This window comes from Strix aluco, chromosome 4 (assembly GCF_031877795.1).
Source record: "Strix aluco isolate bStrAlu1 chromosome 4, bStrAlu1.hap1, whole genome shotgun sequence".
Lineage (NCBI taxonomy): Eukaryota > Metazoa > Chordata > Aves > Strigiformes > Strigidae > Strix > Strix aluco.
This window is the reverse complement of record NC_133934.1, coordinates 112,724,845-112,744,373: the sequence shown is the minus strand read 5'-3', so window position 1 is coordinate 112,744,373 and position 19,529 is coordinate 112,724,845. Positions and strand designations below refer to the sequence as shown.

General features: G+C 37.6%; 1 protein-coding gene and 1 non-coding gene across 3 annotated transcripts in view; one reads left to right on the top strand and one right to left on the bottom strand.

Moving 5' to 3' along the window:
- Positions 1-19,529, bottom strand: part of TDP1 (tyrosyl-DNA phosphodiesterase 1) — a 51,428-nt gene that overhangs the window by 9,534 nt on the left and 22,365 nt on the right. For both annotated transcript variants that reach the window (XM_074821569.1, XM_074821570.1), the window contains 3 exons: positions 16,720-16,827; positions 15,152-15,254; positions 2,418-2,532 (listed from right to left, as the gene is read on the bottom strand). In XM_074821569.1, the coding sequence (XP_074677670.1) occupies positions 2,418-2,532; positions 15,152-15,254; positions 16,720-16,827 (326 nt within the window). The remainder of the gene's footprint in view (positions 1-2,417; positions 2,533-15,151; positions 15,255-16,719; positions 16,828-19,529) is intronic.
- On the top strand, positions 8,227-8,308 carry TRNAL-AAG (transfer RNA leucine (anticodon AAG)). The gene has a single exon. It is a non-coding gene; the product is annotated as a tRNA-Leu (tRNA).

Here is a 19,529-nt window from a genome sequence, read left to right as displayed (position 1 = left end):
GAATTCTGACATCTGTTCATCTCACGGGAGAAAGCTTAGACCCAAAAGCTAGACTACTGACAAATGAGTTTTCTACAGAAATAAGCTTTCCATGCAAAAAGTGAAAAAAAGTTATTTGGAAAAAAACCTTTCCATTTAGTTGAAATATGCATAAAACTCACTGACACAGTAGGATAAACGCAGGAATTAAAACAAGAACAATATTAATTATGCAACTACATTTTTGCACAAGGAAGACAGCATATATAACATGTTTGAGAATACACATGGATTCTAATTTTTAATCTCCATTTTCAAGTTTCCAAAAATTTAAGTGTGACTTTTTAGAAAAACCTTCCAAAAAAAAAAAATCAGTTTGAGCGTTAGTTAACAAGCAGACAGTGCATACCTCTCCCAGAGCACAACAGTCAGTGGTAGCATATTCTTCCCCTTTAGTTGGCTAGTACCTCAGGCACAACCCCCTGCCACTGCTCCCCAAAACAACATTAACAGTACTTAAAAGGACAGCGTGTTTTATACTAAATAAAACAGTGTAATAGATTGTATTATCATTTCTACATTGAAAACTGAAATACCGTTTAAGAATTTTTTTAGGTAAGCAGTGAGCTCTTAAAGCAGAAAAATCATCTTTGCAAGTTATAAAAGTAACATGCATCATATTGAACAGGTGAATGCCTGGCTGTGTAGCTGATGCCACACGCAAAAGTTTTGCCTTCTTTGATCATGAATCTACCTGTGAGAAGCCAGTTTTGTTGGGAGCTCTTTGCAAACAAGCTGGCCGGACTTGTAAGTAGGGTTTTAATCTAGACTCATTGGTAGAAGGGGATGGAGTTTTGAATAACACAGAAGAGCCAGGGGCTGTTGATGCATTAGGAACCAAAAGGAAACACTTGTGAAATGCTGCAAAGGAATTAGGGCTCATTTCTCTAAAAAGGTGACACGGTCAACAGCCAAGCTGAAATGCTTCTATACCAATGCACACAGCATGGATAACAAACAGGAATTTGAAGCCACTGTACAGCTAGAAAGCTGTTATCTAATCTGTATCACTGAAATTTGGTGGGATGAATCACATGACTGCAGCATTGTGATCGATAGCTATAAACTGTTCAGAAGGCACAGGCAACGAAGAAGCGGGGAAGGGGGGGGTGGGGGGAGTTTGCCCTCTATGTAGAAAAAAGTGGATTGACTGCACAGAGCTGTGTTTAAAAAACAGCGATGAACAGGTTGAGAGCTTATGGGTCAAAAATCAGAGGTCACGCCAACAAAGGAAACCTTAGGGTTGGTGTTTACTACAGGCCGCTTGATCAAGAGGATGTTGCCAAAGCATTCTTACTTCAACTACAGGAAGCATCATGCTCACAGGCTCTGATCCTGCTAGGGGACTTCATTCACCCCAAAATAATGTGTCTTTACTTTTATTTACTATATAAGACTCTATAAGTCTATTTACTGAACTTTTAAACATTCTTTCCCCCCACATCATTTGTTAGTTCAAAAGATCTACAGAGTGATTTGAGTTGCTCTAAACACTACTATTTTTCCTGAACTCTTTGCTACTCTCTATTATTTCAAGCTTTACTGTAGATAATGCCTTTTGTAGATCACGGTTTCTCAAAAAAAGAAGTTAGTTACAATCTTCTTTGCATTAGTTTTAAGAACAAAAATTTTAAAACTTACTCTTCCCAAATATTGCAGATACACATCATTATTCTCAATGTATTTTTAGGTTTTTGAGCCATCATCACCCCATAGCAGTACTTACTTATCACCTTCCTGATCTGCATGTTCTAGAGATAGTCTCAGAAGCTGAGAAGAAGAGATTTACAAAATTGCAACCAAGTGTTAGGAAATATATCCCTTCCACCCCTCCAAAGAGGATTCCAGCACAGATCTTTAAGAAAATGAAGTCTGAAACTATGAAATACAGAATGGACCAAAAGCAACTCTTTTCTCTTCTGATTTACAGCAATTCCTTCACATTTGCTCTATGGTATTTCCTTCACACTCCACTTCCAGAGGACTCTTTTTTTTCCTCACACCTGCTCTCTTCCAAACATTCCTCTTTCAACAGTCCTTCACCCTTTAGTTCTGCAGAAAAACATTTTTATAAAGAATATCTATTTTTCCTAATGCATGCAATAATCGCAGAAGAGGAATGGAAATGAAAAAATAATATTTAGATTGTTGATCTAAAACTTAAACAACAATAAAGAAAAAATTAGAATCAAAAGACTCTATAGGTGCTTTCTTTGAAGTTGCAAGCAGAATGTGGGACTGATCATCTCAAATGCAGTCATGCCACAAAAATGTGAAAATAAAGCTTTGGAACATAGCAGCATTCAAATGACTCAGCCACTCAAATTACTTTGCTCAATATATAATACACCTACTTTTCTTCTGAAGTCACACCTTACCTTTGCTTCCATACTGTTCTGGTGGCAGGTCATAAGGTACAGGAAAGTATGTTGCTGAATCATTACTTTCTGAAAGCATTTTCCCTCTCACATGAAAGTAACCTTTGTCCAATCCCTATGAAGGAAAGGAAACATACAGACAACTTATTAGTTTTTTGGGAAAAAGAAAACATTTTCCCTCTGTTACTGAGATTAGATACTTCCTAAAGCACTTCCCTATCTCAAGAACTCAGCTTCTCTTATTAGTACTATTTCAGGCTCTTCTCTTTCTTTTACATTCATTGGCTTGGCCCCACAGGTGGGTCCACATTAGATACACTCTACCTTCTCAGTCCCTTACACACATACCAATCTGTTTCTATGTTCACTAGGTAAACACACTTGTGGCCTTGCTTGTGTGAGCAATTCTATCCAAATTGTTTAAGGTCTTTGCTAGTACCATATAGGCAGCATATCTCAGTACAACAAGATGTTGCTTCTTTTGCATAAACGCTTATGGACATCGGAATCACACTTTTATTATAAAAAAAATATTAACACCCTTCCTTTTAGTTAAATATTAAACAGCAAAAGCTTTAAAAAAATTCTCTTTGCTGTTTAGTTTCATCCTAACCGTATTAGTTATGTGTTCAGTGTGTTTCACAAACCTAATTAAAATTCAACTTGTGATACAGAAACAAGTCTTCAAACTTATGCTTTTTCAGATATCTTGGGTAACACCATCCATGTACGCTAAAAAAAAAGTAATGACAATTTGAAACTGCTTGCATAACAGTTTCAAAGACTACACTCATTAGAATGACAATGGATTTCAAAGAACGATAAGGACTACAAAAAAATCCCACAACTATAATGCAATACAAGGGCAGATAGATTCAAAGCAATTCAAGTAACTTTGGCAGGTTATATTGCTTAGCCACTTCTCCAAAGAAATTGGATCCCATTCATCAATTGTAATGAGTTACACAAACGCAAATCTCTAATATGTAGATTTCCAATAGCCTATTGTCAATCAAGTACAATTTGATTAAAATAGACTAAAAGTTTAAAGACTATTAAGCTTTTAGTATTTATTTTTAAGACATTACTGAACAACGCAGTTTTATTTCTAAAATCATAAAATAGTTTGGAAAAGGCCTTTAAAGGTCATCTAGCCTAACCCCCCTGCCATAGGCAGGGACACCTTCCACTAGACCAGGTTGCTCAAAGCCCCATCCAACCTGGCCTGGAACACTGCCAGGGAGGGGGCAGCCACAACTTCTCTGGGCAACCTGTTCCAGTTTCACCACCCTCACTGTAAAAAATTTCTTCCTTACATCTAGTCTGAATCTACTCTCTTTTAGTTTAAAGCCATTACCCTTTGTCCTAACGCTACAGGCCCTACTGAAAGGTCTGTCCCCATCTTTCATATAAGCCCCCTTTAAGTACTGGAAGGCCACCATAAGGCCTCCCTGGAGCCTTCTCTTCTCCAGGCTGAACAACCCCAACTCTCTCAGCCTGTCCTCATAAAGGAGGTGCTCCAGCCCCCTGATCATCTTTGTGGCCTCCTCTGGACATGCTCCAACAGGTCCACATCCTTCTTATGTTGGGGGCCCCAAGGTTGGACACAGCACTGCAGGGGTCTCACGAGAGCAGAGTAGAGGGGGAGAATCATCTCTCTCGACCTGCTGGCCACACTTCTCTTGATGCAGCCCAGGATACAGTTGGCTTTCTGGGCTATGAGCACACACTACTAGCTCATATCTGAATATTAACTTATACTTTATCCAAGTTGTAAGATCCATCAGTCCAAGTTCTACTGGATTACTGTTTTGTGATAGCACAAGCAAGCTTCTTAATTACTACTAAATAATCCCATTTTATTCAAACATAGTCCCATCTATATACAGTACTTTTACAATACTGTAAGTTGTTCTTTACTGAAGTTTTACTTCATCAAATGTTAGCATTGGAAGAAGCAACATTCATATAACCACATAAAGCATGGGATACAAAGCAGCTTTATACCCTTTGTTACTATGCTTCTTCAATAACAGAGAAAATGGAGAACTGTCAAAGACAATGCCAAGCTGTATTATAGCAGTTCTAGCAAGCCAGTTCAAGAAACTCCTTTTGAATATAGATGCCTCCTTTGTGTCGTAACCCAGAGTAACTAGTTACAATATAAGAAACACTATGTATTATTTCAAGGACTAGGTAAAAGCCACTGCCTTTTACATGAAAGAACACCGGAAACAAGCAAGGTACATTTCAAAGGACTGCATGAATGAAAGTGCATTTTAAACTTCCTTTTCTTATACCATTTAAGTCAGTGGAATTCTGATAAAACTTCATTAAAATCAGACTACAGCATTTAGTGGAGTTTAGCTTTTAAGTAACAAACAGTATGTTCAAAATGAACCAATGTAAAGATGTAAGATTATTTTTAAAAGCTCATAAATATCTAAAGGTTTGAAACTGACTGAATAGAAAAATACAAAATTCATAATTACTTAGAAAAAAGTGCAACAATCAAGTTGTACAGCTTTACTTTTCTAATGAACTTGAATCACTCAGGGATTGATAGAAATTTACAAAAATGCAAATAACCATACTTATGTTTGTAGTGGAAAAAACATGAAATATGCCAGGGATGCTATAGCTCACAAAGAACAGGAACTGCGTAAATGGTGGTGGTGGTGGTGGTAAGAGGTTTTTCACAACTCATAGTGGTCAGGTTTCAGTCGGTGGAGGGTCTGGGTAGTGTACAGTCCTAGATACTACTCACAAGGTGACATTTAAATTGCAAACTAAAATGGCTTGTACGAGGTTTGATCGGCCCAAGTGCCTGGGAGCTTTTCTCATCCTGTAGATGCAGCTATGAGAGAAATGTGGAATGGCAGAGAAGGCTTCTCTGCTGTATCGTGAGTTGGTTCTTATTCTACAATGAACTTCATATGCATGCCTGATCAAGAGCACCAAAGCTACACAGCTGTTGCCTGGCACCATCTGAGTTAGAAATTTGTATGACCATTACCATCAAAGCACATAGTGTAGAACACCACCTACTTAGGCCTCTACATAGTAATCTCAGTTTAACTCAAGCATCAAGAACACATGTATTTCACTCTGAAGTTCATAGCAGTAGATGCTTTTCACACAACATGAAAGAAAAAAGCACCACTTGTAGGACATTTTTAATTTCATTTTCTTCCCTGTTATCCATCTTTTTCTCAACCTAGTACTGGTTTTGTTTCTGCTTCATTTCTTCTGCCTTCTTGCCCCATTATTACTTCAGTGTATTTCTTTTCCAGCATTTTGCTTCTTTCACTTGTTCTACACCTTTGCTTTCCTCTTCCTTGTTCTTTCTCAGTAGTCACCAGTTATATTTTCCTCTCCTCTGACAGTCTTATTTCTTCTCTGATGCTGACCTCCAACCCTGCTAGACTCCTCAAATTGTTTTATTTGTCAGAATTTAACCTGTAGCATTTCCATTCAGGAAATACTAATCTAAGAAAAGATACTTGGTTTTCCTCAAAACATCCTGGAGTAAGAGTCTAGGTTATGGAATACATTCTTTAACAAGGCTCTCTGAAGAGATTCACGTGGTTTTAGAAATACTAACTCTCATGTCTCTATCTTCACACAGAAATTGAAGTAAGCCACACATTTTGTCTGTTTCAAACATTTCCTGGATGTTGACAGTTCTCATCACTGTTTCCAAAAAACAAACCAGCAGGATCTTGCCTGAAAAAATTCTGCCTGCCTTGCAAATTTTCTTCAGCCATATTCTATTCTTTCAGAATTTTTCCCTCTGCAGCTATATTTTGGTTGACTGCTGCTCACAGCAATACATTTTGAAATGTTAAGAAATACATTTCTCAGGTGGGAAAGCATACTTTTTTTATACTTATCAAACTTTAGATGCCATTGTGGGTGGTATTAGTGCCTTAGCATCACACGTTGTAAAAGTAGGCATGGGGAGGAAGAATGGGAAAAGGAAGTAGAACAGCTTTTAAAATTCCACCTTCCACCCCTTTTTGCCCCAAACACAAGGCAGATTGCAGACTACAAAAGAACATTACACAAGACGGAGGTAAGAATTGCTACCCCTATTTGAGTGGGAATTAACATTGATATCACTACAGTATTTTGATACTACTGAAGTAACTCCTATAGGAGACAGCTGATTATTCCACTAGAATACAGGACTATCCTTTCCCATGCCAATAAACAGAAAAAAAGCCTGGGTTTTGGCAAAACTTTGAAAACCTCACTAGTTTGGGCAGTAAAGAATTAAGGATCCATACAAACTTTACAGTGACCACGATCCTCTGACCAGAAGAATACACAATGAAATCCTTCCTCAATACTGAGGCGCATTTATTCAAAACAGAGCTTTACTCAACTGTATCAGAATACTTTTTTTTTTTTGTAAACAGCCAGTAACAGATTCAGGTGTCTAAACCCAAAGTTCCTTGGCTTGGAAAACATGTCTCTGGGTGTCTTTACCACCGGAGTTTGAAAACCTTGTAGCAGTTCTGTGAACACTAAAAGGACAGTTTAAGGTTCTGAAGTCCACATATAAAATCTTAATTTACCTACATTGTATTTATTTCCCTACCCCCACTGTATTTCATACCGGATAGAAGACTTAATTTGAAACTAGAGGAAATTAGAGAACAAAGTGGTACTATGTTACTTTGGAAGTTAATGTTACACTCAGAGAGCGTAACCTACTTTATTTTGGTTCTGGTCTAAGTTGAGCTATGACTGAAGGTGCTTGCTTCAGTTGTTTGAACTCGCGGAAACTTTAAGCAGTTCGTATCTAATGATCACACAGATGTAACGGCTATCTGCTCTCTAATCCAGATTCAGCTCAAACCCATCCAGAGAGGCAACTATAAAAGTATTTTGCTCATTACCAGAGAGTATTCACCATCAAATACAGCATTTCAGAATCTGTAATACTGTAGTTAGTTGTCTGTGACTGATTATCTAAATATAAATGTAGCATCTGATAGCACTAGGTAGGCAATGGCAACTACATTTCTGAGTCTGTATTTCCAAAAACTAGCTGCCTAGTACCATATTCTTCAACAGACCTTTTAGAAGATTTAAGTATTCTACAAACTTTTATACCATTTTACAGGTCAAGCTCAGTTTATCTTAACAACCTTATCAGACACAGAAGTGGTGAGGAGGAACTATTTATATGAAAAGCTTTCCATCACACACTTCCAGGATTTTTCAAACTAAGTAATTACTGCAACATGCTTCCCAGAACTCCATACTGTTAGGTGATAGGATTCTCTGATCATGTTTTACATGTTGAAGAGGCAATTTATTTCAGCCTCTGGAAAGGAATCCCCAGCAGCTGAAAGAGCAAGCTGAACACAAGTGAGAGTGAAGATGTAGGAGGTGAGAAACAAAAATGGAGAGAGAAAATGAAATGCAGTTCAAACACAGGACATGATCTTTTTAATAAACATTTTTTTAATCAAGAGAAGCTTATGATCTAATGTCAGCATCAGCTGATTTTTCCCTAAACCCTAAAATTGTAAATGATGACAGCCGCTGCAATGTTGAGAACAACCATTCAACATATTTCTGAGAGTCTGCATTAGCACACCAGGCCAAGACCCAAACTCGAAGCATAAGTTCTGGAAGCATTTTAAAAACCAGACAAAAACTGGCAGTCAACAGATGGCAAGTGAGGAACGATCCACTTCCAAATTTGGATTCAGCAGAAAACAGAAGGCACAAACCACCAAGCTAGTGGAGTTTTTAAGATTAGGAATACTAAGCATGTGCCACACAAGTCCACCAGGGTAGTGTGGCCGAGCGGTCTAAGGCGCTGGATTAAGGCTCCAGTCTCTTCGGGGGCGTGGGTTCGAATCCCACCACTGCCAGGAATGTTTTAGTAGTTGGACTCTGATATTAAAGGTCTTTTTCAACCTAAATGGTTCTATGATTCTCAATCTTAACTTCTACCAGAGTAAGTGTCATTAACTTTGTGATCAAACTAGATGAAACTACCTGAAGAAACAGAGCTATCAGAAATTGGCATTCCAACAGCTATAGTGTACTGAGTCTTTTGAGGCCTAAAAAAGCTCAGTTGTATTTCAAAGCATTTCATCTAGTTTGTATTCTGTATATTTTTAGCTGCAAACAAATTTAGAAAAGCAATTTTCTAAAAATTTAGTCTATTCCTAGTTCTCCATTATCTCCTCCTAAGACTACTCTGGAACATAGTATGTTAAAACCACACCGAAACAACAAAAGTCTTGACAACTAGACTAAGTTATTGAAGAACCACTTCTTATGCAGAGTTAACTGCAGGGCATACACATAAGCGATTCACAAGCTAAGCACTGAAACTTGAAAATCAAATGACTACAGGTACATAAGGCAAGTATTAATATTTGTCTCTGACTACCTCTGTGTTATCAGGTGTCTTTGCAGGCACTTCCCAGCGAAGGAAGGAACGACAGCTGCAGTCCCTCTCCCCACTTTGCTCCCATATACACCATATCATGTGACTACTGACAGGTGACTTGTTTTTTTCTGGTTGCCGGTCTTCACAATTAAATATCAACATTTAGGAAACTGGGAGGAAGAGAACCAAGTATTCTCTTCCAAAATACATATTAAGTGTGACAGTCTTACAAGTTTTAGATGAGCTTCAATTAAGTTGTGTTCCGAGAGGTCTGAAACTCAAACATAAGACTATCTCATGCACACTGGCAGATTTTAGTACAGCCACCTGTGTAAGTGCACATATTTGCATGCCTCTATAATTTACATAAGACAAATAAGAGTTGTGAGGGCTGCAGAGAAAGCACTGTACTTACACAAAGTGTCTTTATATTGCATACATTTTAATTATGCTATTCAACAAAAATCAAACTAAACTTTATCATGAAGTGTGACATATTAGAATCATGTTTCTCATATGTACACATTTCTGTCAATTCCAGATAAACACTTCCTCATTCACTTGTTGAAAAACAATCAGAGGCTAACATATTATACAGCACTTTGTAAATAATACAGCAGGTCAAACAGACTCGGTGAGTGGGGAGAACCTTGAGAACATCATTGTATCACAGATTTATATCTGAATCTGTTTCTCCAGATTTATACTTGCATCTCTTGTGCACCTTTGTCCCTCCACTCCCCAATGTCCCTCCCAACCCAAATGATATGAAAGGAAAAAAAAAAAAATAGAGAAAAGTAGTAAGAATGATCAATCTCCACCCTAGAAGCAACTGAGCAGGCTGACTCTTCAGCCTAGAAAAAGATAAAGGCCTACAGAAAGAGTGGCATGGAAAAGGTGAATAGGGATCACATGGTTATTGCATCTTTCAGTGCAAGACGGGAAAATCCTAAAATGAAACTCATTTTCATAACACTGGGCTTCATGTGGCATTGTTAAGTTGTGGAACTCAACCAGAGCAGGTTGTGAATGCTAGAAGCTTATAGGCATTTAAGAAAAGACAAGATGCTCACAGAAGAGCCTATAGCCTCTGAGTCAAGAAGTCTTCAGGGATAAACTACTACATACGTGCCTGACTATTATACTTTTCCATAAGCATGTGCTTTTGGCCACAGAGTTTTGAGATGTTCCTTTGATATGACAAAGTAAAGCCTTCTACTCCTCCAACAGTGACTAAAGTAACCAGTGTGACAAAAAGGGAAAGATCTTGAGGTTTGTCTATAGTGCACAACAGATTTTCCTCAGTCAGGTCCTAGCCATTTACACCTATTTTCATCCAAAACTTCACTGATCAGCCTTCTCCACAGGCTCTGGTTCCAAAACCTGGCCAAAAGAAGGTTATCTCAATGTGATCCTACGCTCACATCCCTGCTCTCTGACCCCTTGAACTTGCCCTTCCTACTTCTTCCTTCTACTAGCACTCACCTGATCATGTTAAGCTGGTTCATGGAACAACACTGAAAAACTCTGCAATTTGGTTTTGGCCAGTATGAGCTGGTTTAAAGCACAAGGAATCCACTAAGCACCGGTGCTAGTACAACTAAGGGAGTGAAGACAGCCATGGACAGGCTACTGTCATGGTAGGGCCAACTGATGTAGTTCCACACGTTAAGCTAATCTATTGCTTTGACATGTTTGAGAAGCCAGATTCCAACCTATCTTATCAGGTGGTCTAATGGGCTGATCTGCTGAGTCAGACAGGTACAGCAACCTACTTGTCACCAGAACACAATCCTGAGTTGCAGCAAAGCTTCACTATATGTTATGTTTCCTAGGCCGAGAGTGTAAGTCCACAGCAGTTGTAGGTTTAAGGAAGAGAGGCCTTGAACAAACAAAAATGATTTCCCCAATCCCAAGACTGTCAGCATCCTTTCTGCAAATCTGAACTTGCCCTACAACTACTCAGCGAGATCAGTATCTTGACCAAGTTTGCATAAGTAACTTTCGCTGGTTTGATCCACTGTACGTATAGAAATTGCATTAAGTTACTCTAACAAGTAACTACTTCAATTCCTCCTGAAGGCTTTTTTACTGAACATAGTTACAAACTTTCCATAGACTTTGATCACAAAGGATGGCCCAACAGACAAAATTCTCATCTCTATAAAGTTTAATGACACCTTTGAAGTAAATTATTTCTGACAGATTGAAATTCCAGGGGTCAGATCCTATCACTAGAAAATCTACTGCAGAGTATCATTAGACTGAAACACAGCCTTACGGCAAGTTATTTCAAGTTATGGACGATAAATTAAATCTCATTTGAAGTTATTTGCAACCATCTTCTTGAGTGTTGACTCCTAAAGCTGCATAAAGGAAAAACTTAAGCTTTAGAGTCTACTAAAACATTACAAATGTATTTAATTAATGAAAGGCATGTAACTAATGACAGCAGTTTGTACAGATATGCCTGAAGAAGCCTTAAACCAATGTGAACACTGCTAGCACAGCAATTATAACATGATACTTACCATGGTAAGTATGTATTAGCTCCAGTTCTTGGACCTTTTTGCCAATTTGTACTGAACTCTACCACTATAACCATCAACTGGCAATTCTTAAGAAAGAAACATCTTGCATGCATTAAACTATTTTTGGTTTTCAGATACAAGATTGCGTTATGCATGCATCATAAGGATAAATTTATGCTGCAATAAAAAACATCAGCCATTTAAATCCTTGATGCCTACAGTTAAATTTGTTTCCAGCAGTACTTATTCACTTGTTGGTAGTGACTCATCTTCCCAATATGTATGCTTCTGCGCTCTCTGAAAAGCCACTTGGTTCCCAAACAATCCCACTCTACCCCCCGCCTCAAGCAGCTTGCTTACACTTCTAAAACCATGTTAGCGGTACAAATTAAAGTTCAGTTTTGAAAATACTGGCCCCTAGCTTTTGCATTTGACACTGACTATATATTAAATGTAAGTTGTGTTTATTTTCAACTTTAAAAAGAAATCACAAAGCAGCACAGAAACTGTATTTTCCATTACAATTTTTCCTTATTAAGAGATTAGGTGGACACTCCCAAGATGAAAACTGGAACTCCATTACTGCTGTAAGGTTGACAGTTATACAGGTTAAGACAGCAAAAGAACACTATTACAGTCTTAAAGTCTGAAATCTTTTTCTAGGGGACAGTCACAACAATCAGACAGTAGCAAGAAGTGGAGTAGACTGGCAGCAGACAAGTCCTACTTCACTAATTAACCTGATATTACATTACAGGCATACTGTACAAAACTACAGTTCCTGCTCCCAGTGTATGAAGTGTTTTGCTACCACATATATTAAAACCAAAATAAATATTTCTCTCCCTCTTACTTAATGGTCAAGCTTTCAGCATTGACTCCTCTGAACTGCAGGAAGTTTTCACACTGCTTCTGCTTCAACTAATGACAAAATAACATGGAGCTATATAGTAATAGGTGAATTTGATCTTTTCCTGAACATAGTAGGGATTAGAACAGGAACACCCTGACTGCCTTTTCCAAAAGGCTGATCAAAAGAAAAAACAGAATGCCAGAAGTCAAGGATTCTTACACATTTAAAAATCAACTGTTTTCTGGGGTTCATTTCATAAACAAATTTAGAGTGTGCCTATGAATGTAGAATGCAGCAAAAATTGCTAAAAAGCCTCTAAGATTCAAACCGATGCTGCACCCCTCCCACACCAAGCAGAATTATCTCTACTTCCTAAACAGAGGTACGGCAAAGAAGGGAGAAGAGAGGTCACATTTTTGCAGTTTCAGTGAAACCTCTCCTCTCATGAGAGCAGACCCAGCCAATGTCTTTTTTGCCTCTCTTGACCACAAGGCTTGAGCTTCATTAGGAACTGTTTACCCAAGAGCATTTACCAAAACCATTCTTTACAGTTGTCATTACTAGTACTCATATTGGACTTAGAGCAGAACCTATCTCTCTAAATTTTCTTGTGTAAACAGGCCTGCAGGCTTCTGCTAAATGAAGCAGATGCTTAATAACTATCCAATGTGTTATTAATCATCAGTAAACTTAACTTAGACACTGCATTTAAATTCCAGTTATTCTGATCCAACAGAAGAATAAAAACACACTTCATTTTTAATAATATTCAATCTCTTAAATGGCTAAGTGGATTTTACTCCAACTGCTAAGACTAGACTCCAAGCAAAAACAAAAACATTAATAATTTTGATCTAAAACACCCAGAATGATGAAAACATCATTAATAGCAGAAAGGTCTAACTAGTTTGCAAAGAAGGTAAAGTTTTAACTTCAGATTGCTAAGGTTGGAGTGCTTCAGAATCTTTTATATTTCTGATAAATTAAATGCTCCTGAACAAATAATTCTGTTCATCAAAATGAAGTCTTATTTTAGGATGAAACTAAATTATGGAACAACTCACAAGAATGAGTTCAAAGGCATTAAGACTTACAATTTTAGGCATGGGTAAGAAAATTCAAGATTTTTATTTATGTTTTGGCCATCTGAAAAATGTTCTGGTGATCCCCCCTCCCCTACTCCACATGCAAGAAAACCTGTGTAGAATGCAAGATTCAGGATGAAATACAAGCCAAACGTTCTCACAGGGGTTTGGGGGAGGGAGGGGAATATGTTTTGCTTTTCATTTGTTTGTTGGGTTTTTAAGTGAAAATTTTGCAGATTGCTCAGATCTGAAACAGGTATAGTCACTCTTGGCAAAAAGACTAACTCAATTATTCCCGATTTCCTACACATTTGAAGTATGCTTTCCAAAACTAGCAATGCATGAAAAAGAGGCAGAACAGGAATATTCAAATTATCTAAAGTGACTGCACAATCTGGTGAACAGTTACATTCATATAAAAAAAACTTCATTCACTAAGTACAATTATATCAGACAAATTCTTTGCTTGGCAGCATCTGGAGATAACAGTAGCAAATTTCTTAGAATACTATGTTATTCCTTGTGGTCAGTTGCTGTTAGAAGTCAAATCTTTTTACACAATTTTTTTGCCCAACACTTCATTATTCTGTTATTAATAGTTGCTTATGCATGTGATGTTTGCTTTTTCTAAGACTGAAGTGATCTCAAACCCAGTGCTTCCTACTATAGGAAGTTGTATGATTTTTCTTGTTTCAGTCTGATCAATGCACTTGCTCTAAAAGTTTTCTTCCACATAAGCCATGTTGGAGAATGACATCTGAGATTGTCTCTACGGTTCACAGTATCAGAGACCACACTACTGCGTAAACTCCTTAATATATATGTCAGGCACAGCCAGAAGCTATCAATCTTCATATTGCAATCTTAGAAGACTACAATTATACAGTTACAGTAAACATTTTTACAATGTCATAATATTAGTAAATATTCATTTGGGAGTACATTACTAATCAACAGAAGTGATGAAACATTATGTGAACATCCATAAACATTATCTAGGAATGATAAGAGAATAAGCTGATTTGTGACTACTAACTAACCATCATGGTCTGGATACAATTCTCATCCTGGAAAGCCTTTAAAATAAATCATAAGGAACATATACTAAAGAGATATCACATACACACTCTTTATTGTGCTTAATCCCCATGGCATCTCCTACAACTGCACAAAGACAAGGCTACAAGGTGGATAGACCTTAGTTATCACAAAAACATTTTGTGTCTCCCAATCCTCCACACCACACATCAGAACAGTAAGTTATTTTGGATCAAACTTGTCTTCTACATACAGAGACTGCTGTCACATCGGTTTGGAAGATACAATCCTTCAGCTTTTAGACAGTCTTTTATGAAGATGCTCTGAGATTTTAGCAGATGCATTTGAGAACTTGTTCTCAAAGCAGAAAGTTTGAGATGAGACAAATGCATTTTGCATTTGAAAATGCATTTCAGGGAAAGAGCAAGAACAGCAGTCAGTGCAACATTAGAAACTGATTTTCAAGTTATAAACACATCACTTCAATGTGAATATGCACTTGCAACCTAGTTTTAGGAAATACTAAAGAGGAGATTTGATCATCCTTTCCAGCAACATTTAGTATATGTTACAATTTTAAAATACTATTGCCTTTCAGTAAGACAACAAAAGTCACATCAATACCAAATCCACACTTGCTGCATAGGAAAACAGACTGTTTCTATTTTAAAGAATACCTTGTAATAAACTCCTCTTGCTATTAGCTTTCTAACCTGGAAACACAGAACCTAGTAAGTAGATTATTCAGTCACATTTGTATTCATCAATATTTGCATATCCCAGGATTTGTACTTGAACTATGAACTTACAAATGCTGAAGGCATGAAAAGGACCCCCAGTTCATATGAACGGATCATCAGTTGGGTGCCATTTTTCTCCAGAGCTCCCCAAGCTGCTTTAGATAGATTGGCACTGCAAAGAGAAACAAAGCATTTCAGTGAGGCATAATCTTCACAGCAGAAAATGCTTATGTACCACAGCTGTTAACAATGCACTTCTAGCAGGAGAACTTCAATCAGAACAGTCTTTTTATGAAAAGTGATTTGAGTGTTATTCCTCACTGCTATTTTTACAGCACAGTGGGAGAAACAGAGACAATATATAGAAGGGCGTTCAATACAACACATGTAGATAATTATACAAGCTTACTTGTGTCACACAGATCTACAAGACAAATTCAGCCTTTTGAATCTTCTCTGCCCATTTCAGAAACTTGTTAAAGAGCTTCAATGTGATGCTTAAGAAGATTAAAGACTAGCTCAATTATGACAAGTGACATTATAATACATTTAGTACTGAGCACTTTTGCAAGTGTTAAACAGTATCTTTTGCTCCTGGCATTTTGTTCTTACATATATTTATGAAAACAAGTATTTATCAAAGAGATATTTTTGTTTTCATGTGCTATTCAGCACCATGTTGTAGTTAATCCTTCATCAGTATCTGCTATGAAGTAGATCAAGTTAGGAGTCAAAGAATAAATGCAATTCTGTTGTCAAAACTTACTACTACAGCAAAATACAAAGCTTAAACATTATGTTTTAACTGACAGACGTACTGGATGCTTTTTGATAGTAGCAAAAGGTATAATAGAAGAAACATGAGAAAAAATAAAAGCAACTATAAATTTTTGCATTAGGTAGACTCAGCATCACATTTGAACAACTTGAATCCTTTAAAAAGCACCTTAATCATTACTACTATTGAAGGCATCAGTATTGATAAATGATGAAATTTAAAGAAACAAAATAGAAAGAGGAAAAAAGATTAAAGATCATAATCTACAGTATATAGGGTTGCATAAAAATAATTTTTGGCAAAACAAACATATCTAGTTTTCATTCACAATAAGACATTCTGCCCTTACGTCAAGAGATTTCCTGCTCCCCTTTTTGGCTTCTTTAAAAAACAAACAATAGAAATACAAAGCTAGACTTCAAGCTAGACTGCTGAACAACTTAATCTGACAAAAGGTCAGATTCCAAATATTAGATATCTGCATGTTTTATTATAAAGCAGCACAAGGATAAACTTCAGCTTAACCCATATCTATTTTGTACAAACTAGCACATTCATGTACAGCATGCGTTAAAAAAATTTAACCCAAGGTTTAAAAATACTTATCACTTCAATTGATGCTGAACCCTGAAGTTGGCAGTTACAGCTCAGACAAGATTTTGGTGCAATTGCCAACAGTTCCTGACAAAGTAATTTCAATCTGCAGCCCCAAAAGGGGCAACACAATGAAGAAACATTAAATGTGGACAAAAATTCATATCAGTACTTATAGTATTACGAGGATTATGGCATTAACTCAACTGGGCCTGCAACTGACAAGAACTTTATACATGACTTTAAGATGTGTATGGTTGCTTACCTTGTAACTAAGAACCATGCAATCTTCTGGAAGTCAGAAGAGGGTCTCATGTATGTCTTAATGTGAGGTATAGCGTGACTTCGACCTGAGACTTCTGCTGACCATTTGCTAGAAAGAAATTATTTTCATATACAGTTTTATTTTGGGGTCTAAAAAATACCATACTGCAGTGCCATGTTCTCAATACTACTACCCTATACTTGTCACATTTAATACTCGTTTCCCCTATAGAAAGGCTGAAAATACTGTAACTGATTTTTTTAATCCTGAAATCCAATCTTAGTAGAAGTTAGAAGGGCAGGATTTTTTCCTTTACAAACCAGACATATTTTCCTCAGTGTACGAGGGTCTCCTAACAAGTTTTTTCATTCCTCCACTCTAGCTAGCACTCAAGAAACTAAGTCCAAACTTCCAGCCAGCATTATTTTTTGAAGACTGTCAATGATTATGCCTTTAAGCAAAGGAGCTTGGCACCAAATTAAACCTTGCAAAATTCCCCAAGCTTATTACAATTTATTATGCATGAAGTAGAGGCAGGGAGCAACTGATTAATTGTTGACACTACTCTTCCTCTTCCCTCTTCTGTTCTCCTAAGCCACTGAGAAATTTGAGGGCTTAAGAGAGGGGTCATATCTGTGTGTATCTAAAAAAAACTAGTTTAAAACAACAAGCTATTGCTAGGGTAATTCAGTATGAATGTTACAGAACTAAACTGTAAGCAAGCAGTAAATATATGTACATAACTGAAGGTACATAATCATGGTATTTAGAAGCACTTTCCACTCACAGCTGTTAGTCCTCAATCAAAATCAGGAAGACCTCCAAATACACCTTCTTCCACCCAGAGATTTTTCTTTCCTCAGTCTGGAATATAATAGGCTCTGGTTTTGATTGTCACAGTCTTGTTTCCCTAATTTAGCATTCTCTTCTAAATGGCAAATCAAAAAGAATCGATCAGCTCTGAAAAACTGCTTAGGTGAACTGTGTTCGTTTAAAAGCCTAAGAAGACTGAAGTGGAAGGGCTGGAATTAATTTACCTAAGTTGACTTTCACAACTAACTTTCACATGAGTTAACAACCCTATCCTCCAATGAAGGAAAGAAAACTGTTTCTGAGAACAGTCCTGCATTCCTAAAGGGCAAGAGCTGAAGCACTGTATGAGTGTTTGGAGCAAACTAGACCTCTTTATATTTTGATGCAAGTCACACTGAAGTCTGTTTCTGAAGAACAGACTAATATATATAAAATACAGAAACAGCTAACTAAACTTGTGTTCCCCTACAGAACTCTACATTTTCCATACGTACTGATTGTAAGGCTATACCATAACTCAACAATCCTGTTAGTCGCTTTTATCTCACTACTGACAGTTTACAGAATCACAGAATCATCTAAGTTGGAAAAGACCTTGAAGATCATCCAGTCCAATCATTAATCTAACACTGACAGCTCCCAACTACACCACATCCCTCAGCACTATGTCGACCCGACTCTTAAACACCTCCAGGGATGGGGACTCCACCACTGCCCTGGACAGCCCATTCCAACACCTAACAACCCGTTCTGTAAAGAAATGCTTCCTAATATCCAGTCTAAACCTTCCCTGGTGCAACTTGAGGCCATTACCTCTTGTCCTATCGCTTATTACTTGGTTAAAGAGGCTCATCCCCAGCTCTCTGCAACCTCCTTTCAGGTAGCTGTAGAGGGCGATGAGGTCTCCCCTCAGCCTCCTCTTCCCCAGACTAAACACCCCCAGTTCCCTCAGCCGCTCCTTGTACGACATGTGCTCCAGACCCTGCACCAGCTTCACTGTTCTTCTTTGGATACGCTCCAGCACCCTAATGTGTCTTGTAGTGAGGGGTCCAAAAATCAACACAGTGTTCAAGGTGCGGCCTCACCAGTGCCGAGTACAGGGGTAAGATCACTTCCCTGTCCCTGCTGGCCACGCTATTTCTGATATAAGCCAGGATGCCATTGGCCTTCTTGGCCACCTGGGCACGCTGCTGGCTCAATGTTTAGGCAAACATTATCTTTAAGTCTAAGGCACAACAATAATTTGGTAACTCCAGTAACATTATAGAAATGAAAACCAGGAAAAATAGCAGAATTGAGAATTGAACACAGATTTTCTTTAGATCTATCCTGCTGCCTCACTCAAGGACAAACGTCTCCCTTCACTATTAACTGCAATAATTTGAGATACTACCTCAGTCTACTGCCTTTTTGCCTCCTTATCTTTGACAGATGCAATTAAGTACTGTGTTTTAGCAAGAGTACTACCGCTTCTCTTCCATCTACTAACTACAATAATCTAATCGTAGTTAGCTTCAATTACAAGTGATCGAAACTGGTATTCCAGAAAGTTGAAGTCAGAAAGGGGAGCATACATTTTGGCCATATTTTCTTTAGTAGGACAGCACAAACATGTAAGGACAAAAAGAGGAAAGAAAGTGATTATGTTCTCCAGTCAGGTTTGGTTGTTTGTGGTTTGGTTTTGGGTTGGTGGGGTGTTTTTTTCTTTTGGGGGGTGGGGGGTGTTTGCTTTTGTTGTGTGGTGTTGGTTTTTTTTTTAAAGTAATTGCCTCATTGAAAAACTCAGATGCTTTTAGTAAAAGAAGTATTTAAGAAGTGTTTTCTCTTCAGCCTAAAACTCAATTTATCTCCTGACTGCATAATGGAATGATAAATTCAAAGAACTGGAAGGGGTTTTAGACAGGTATAATGTATCATTTAATCTCCTCAATACAGCTAAATTTCAACTTCACCATGGAACTTTCCCAGCATATTTCAGAAAAAAGCCAAAACAGATT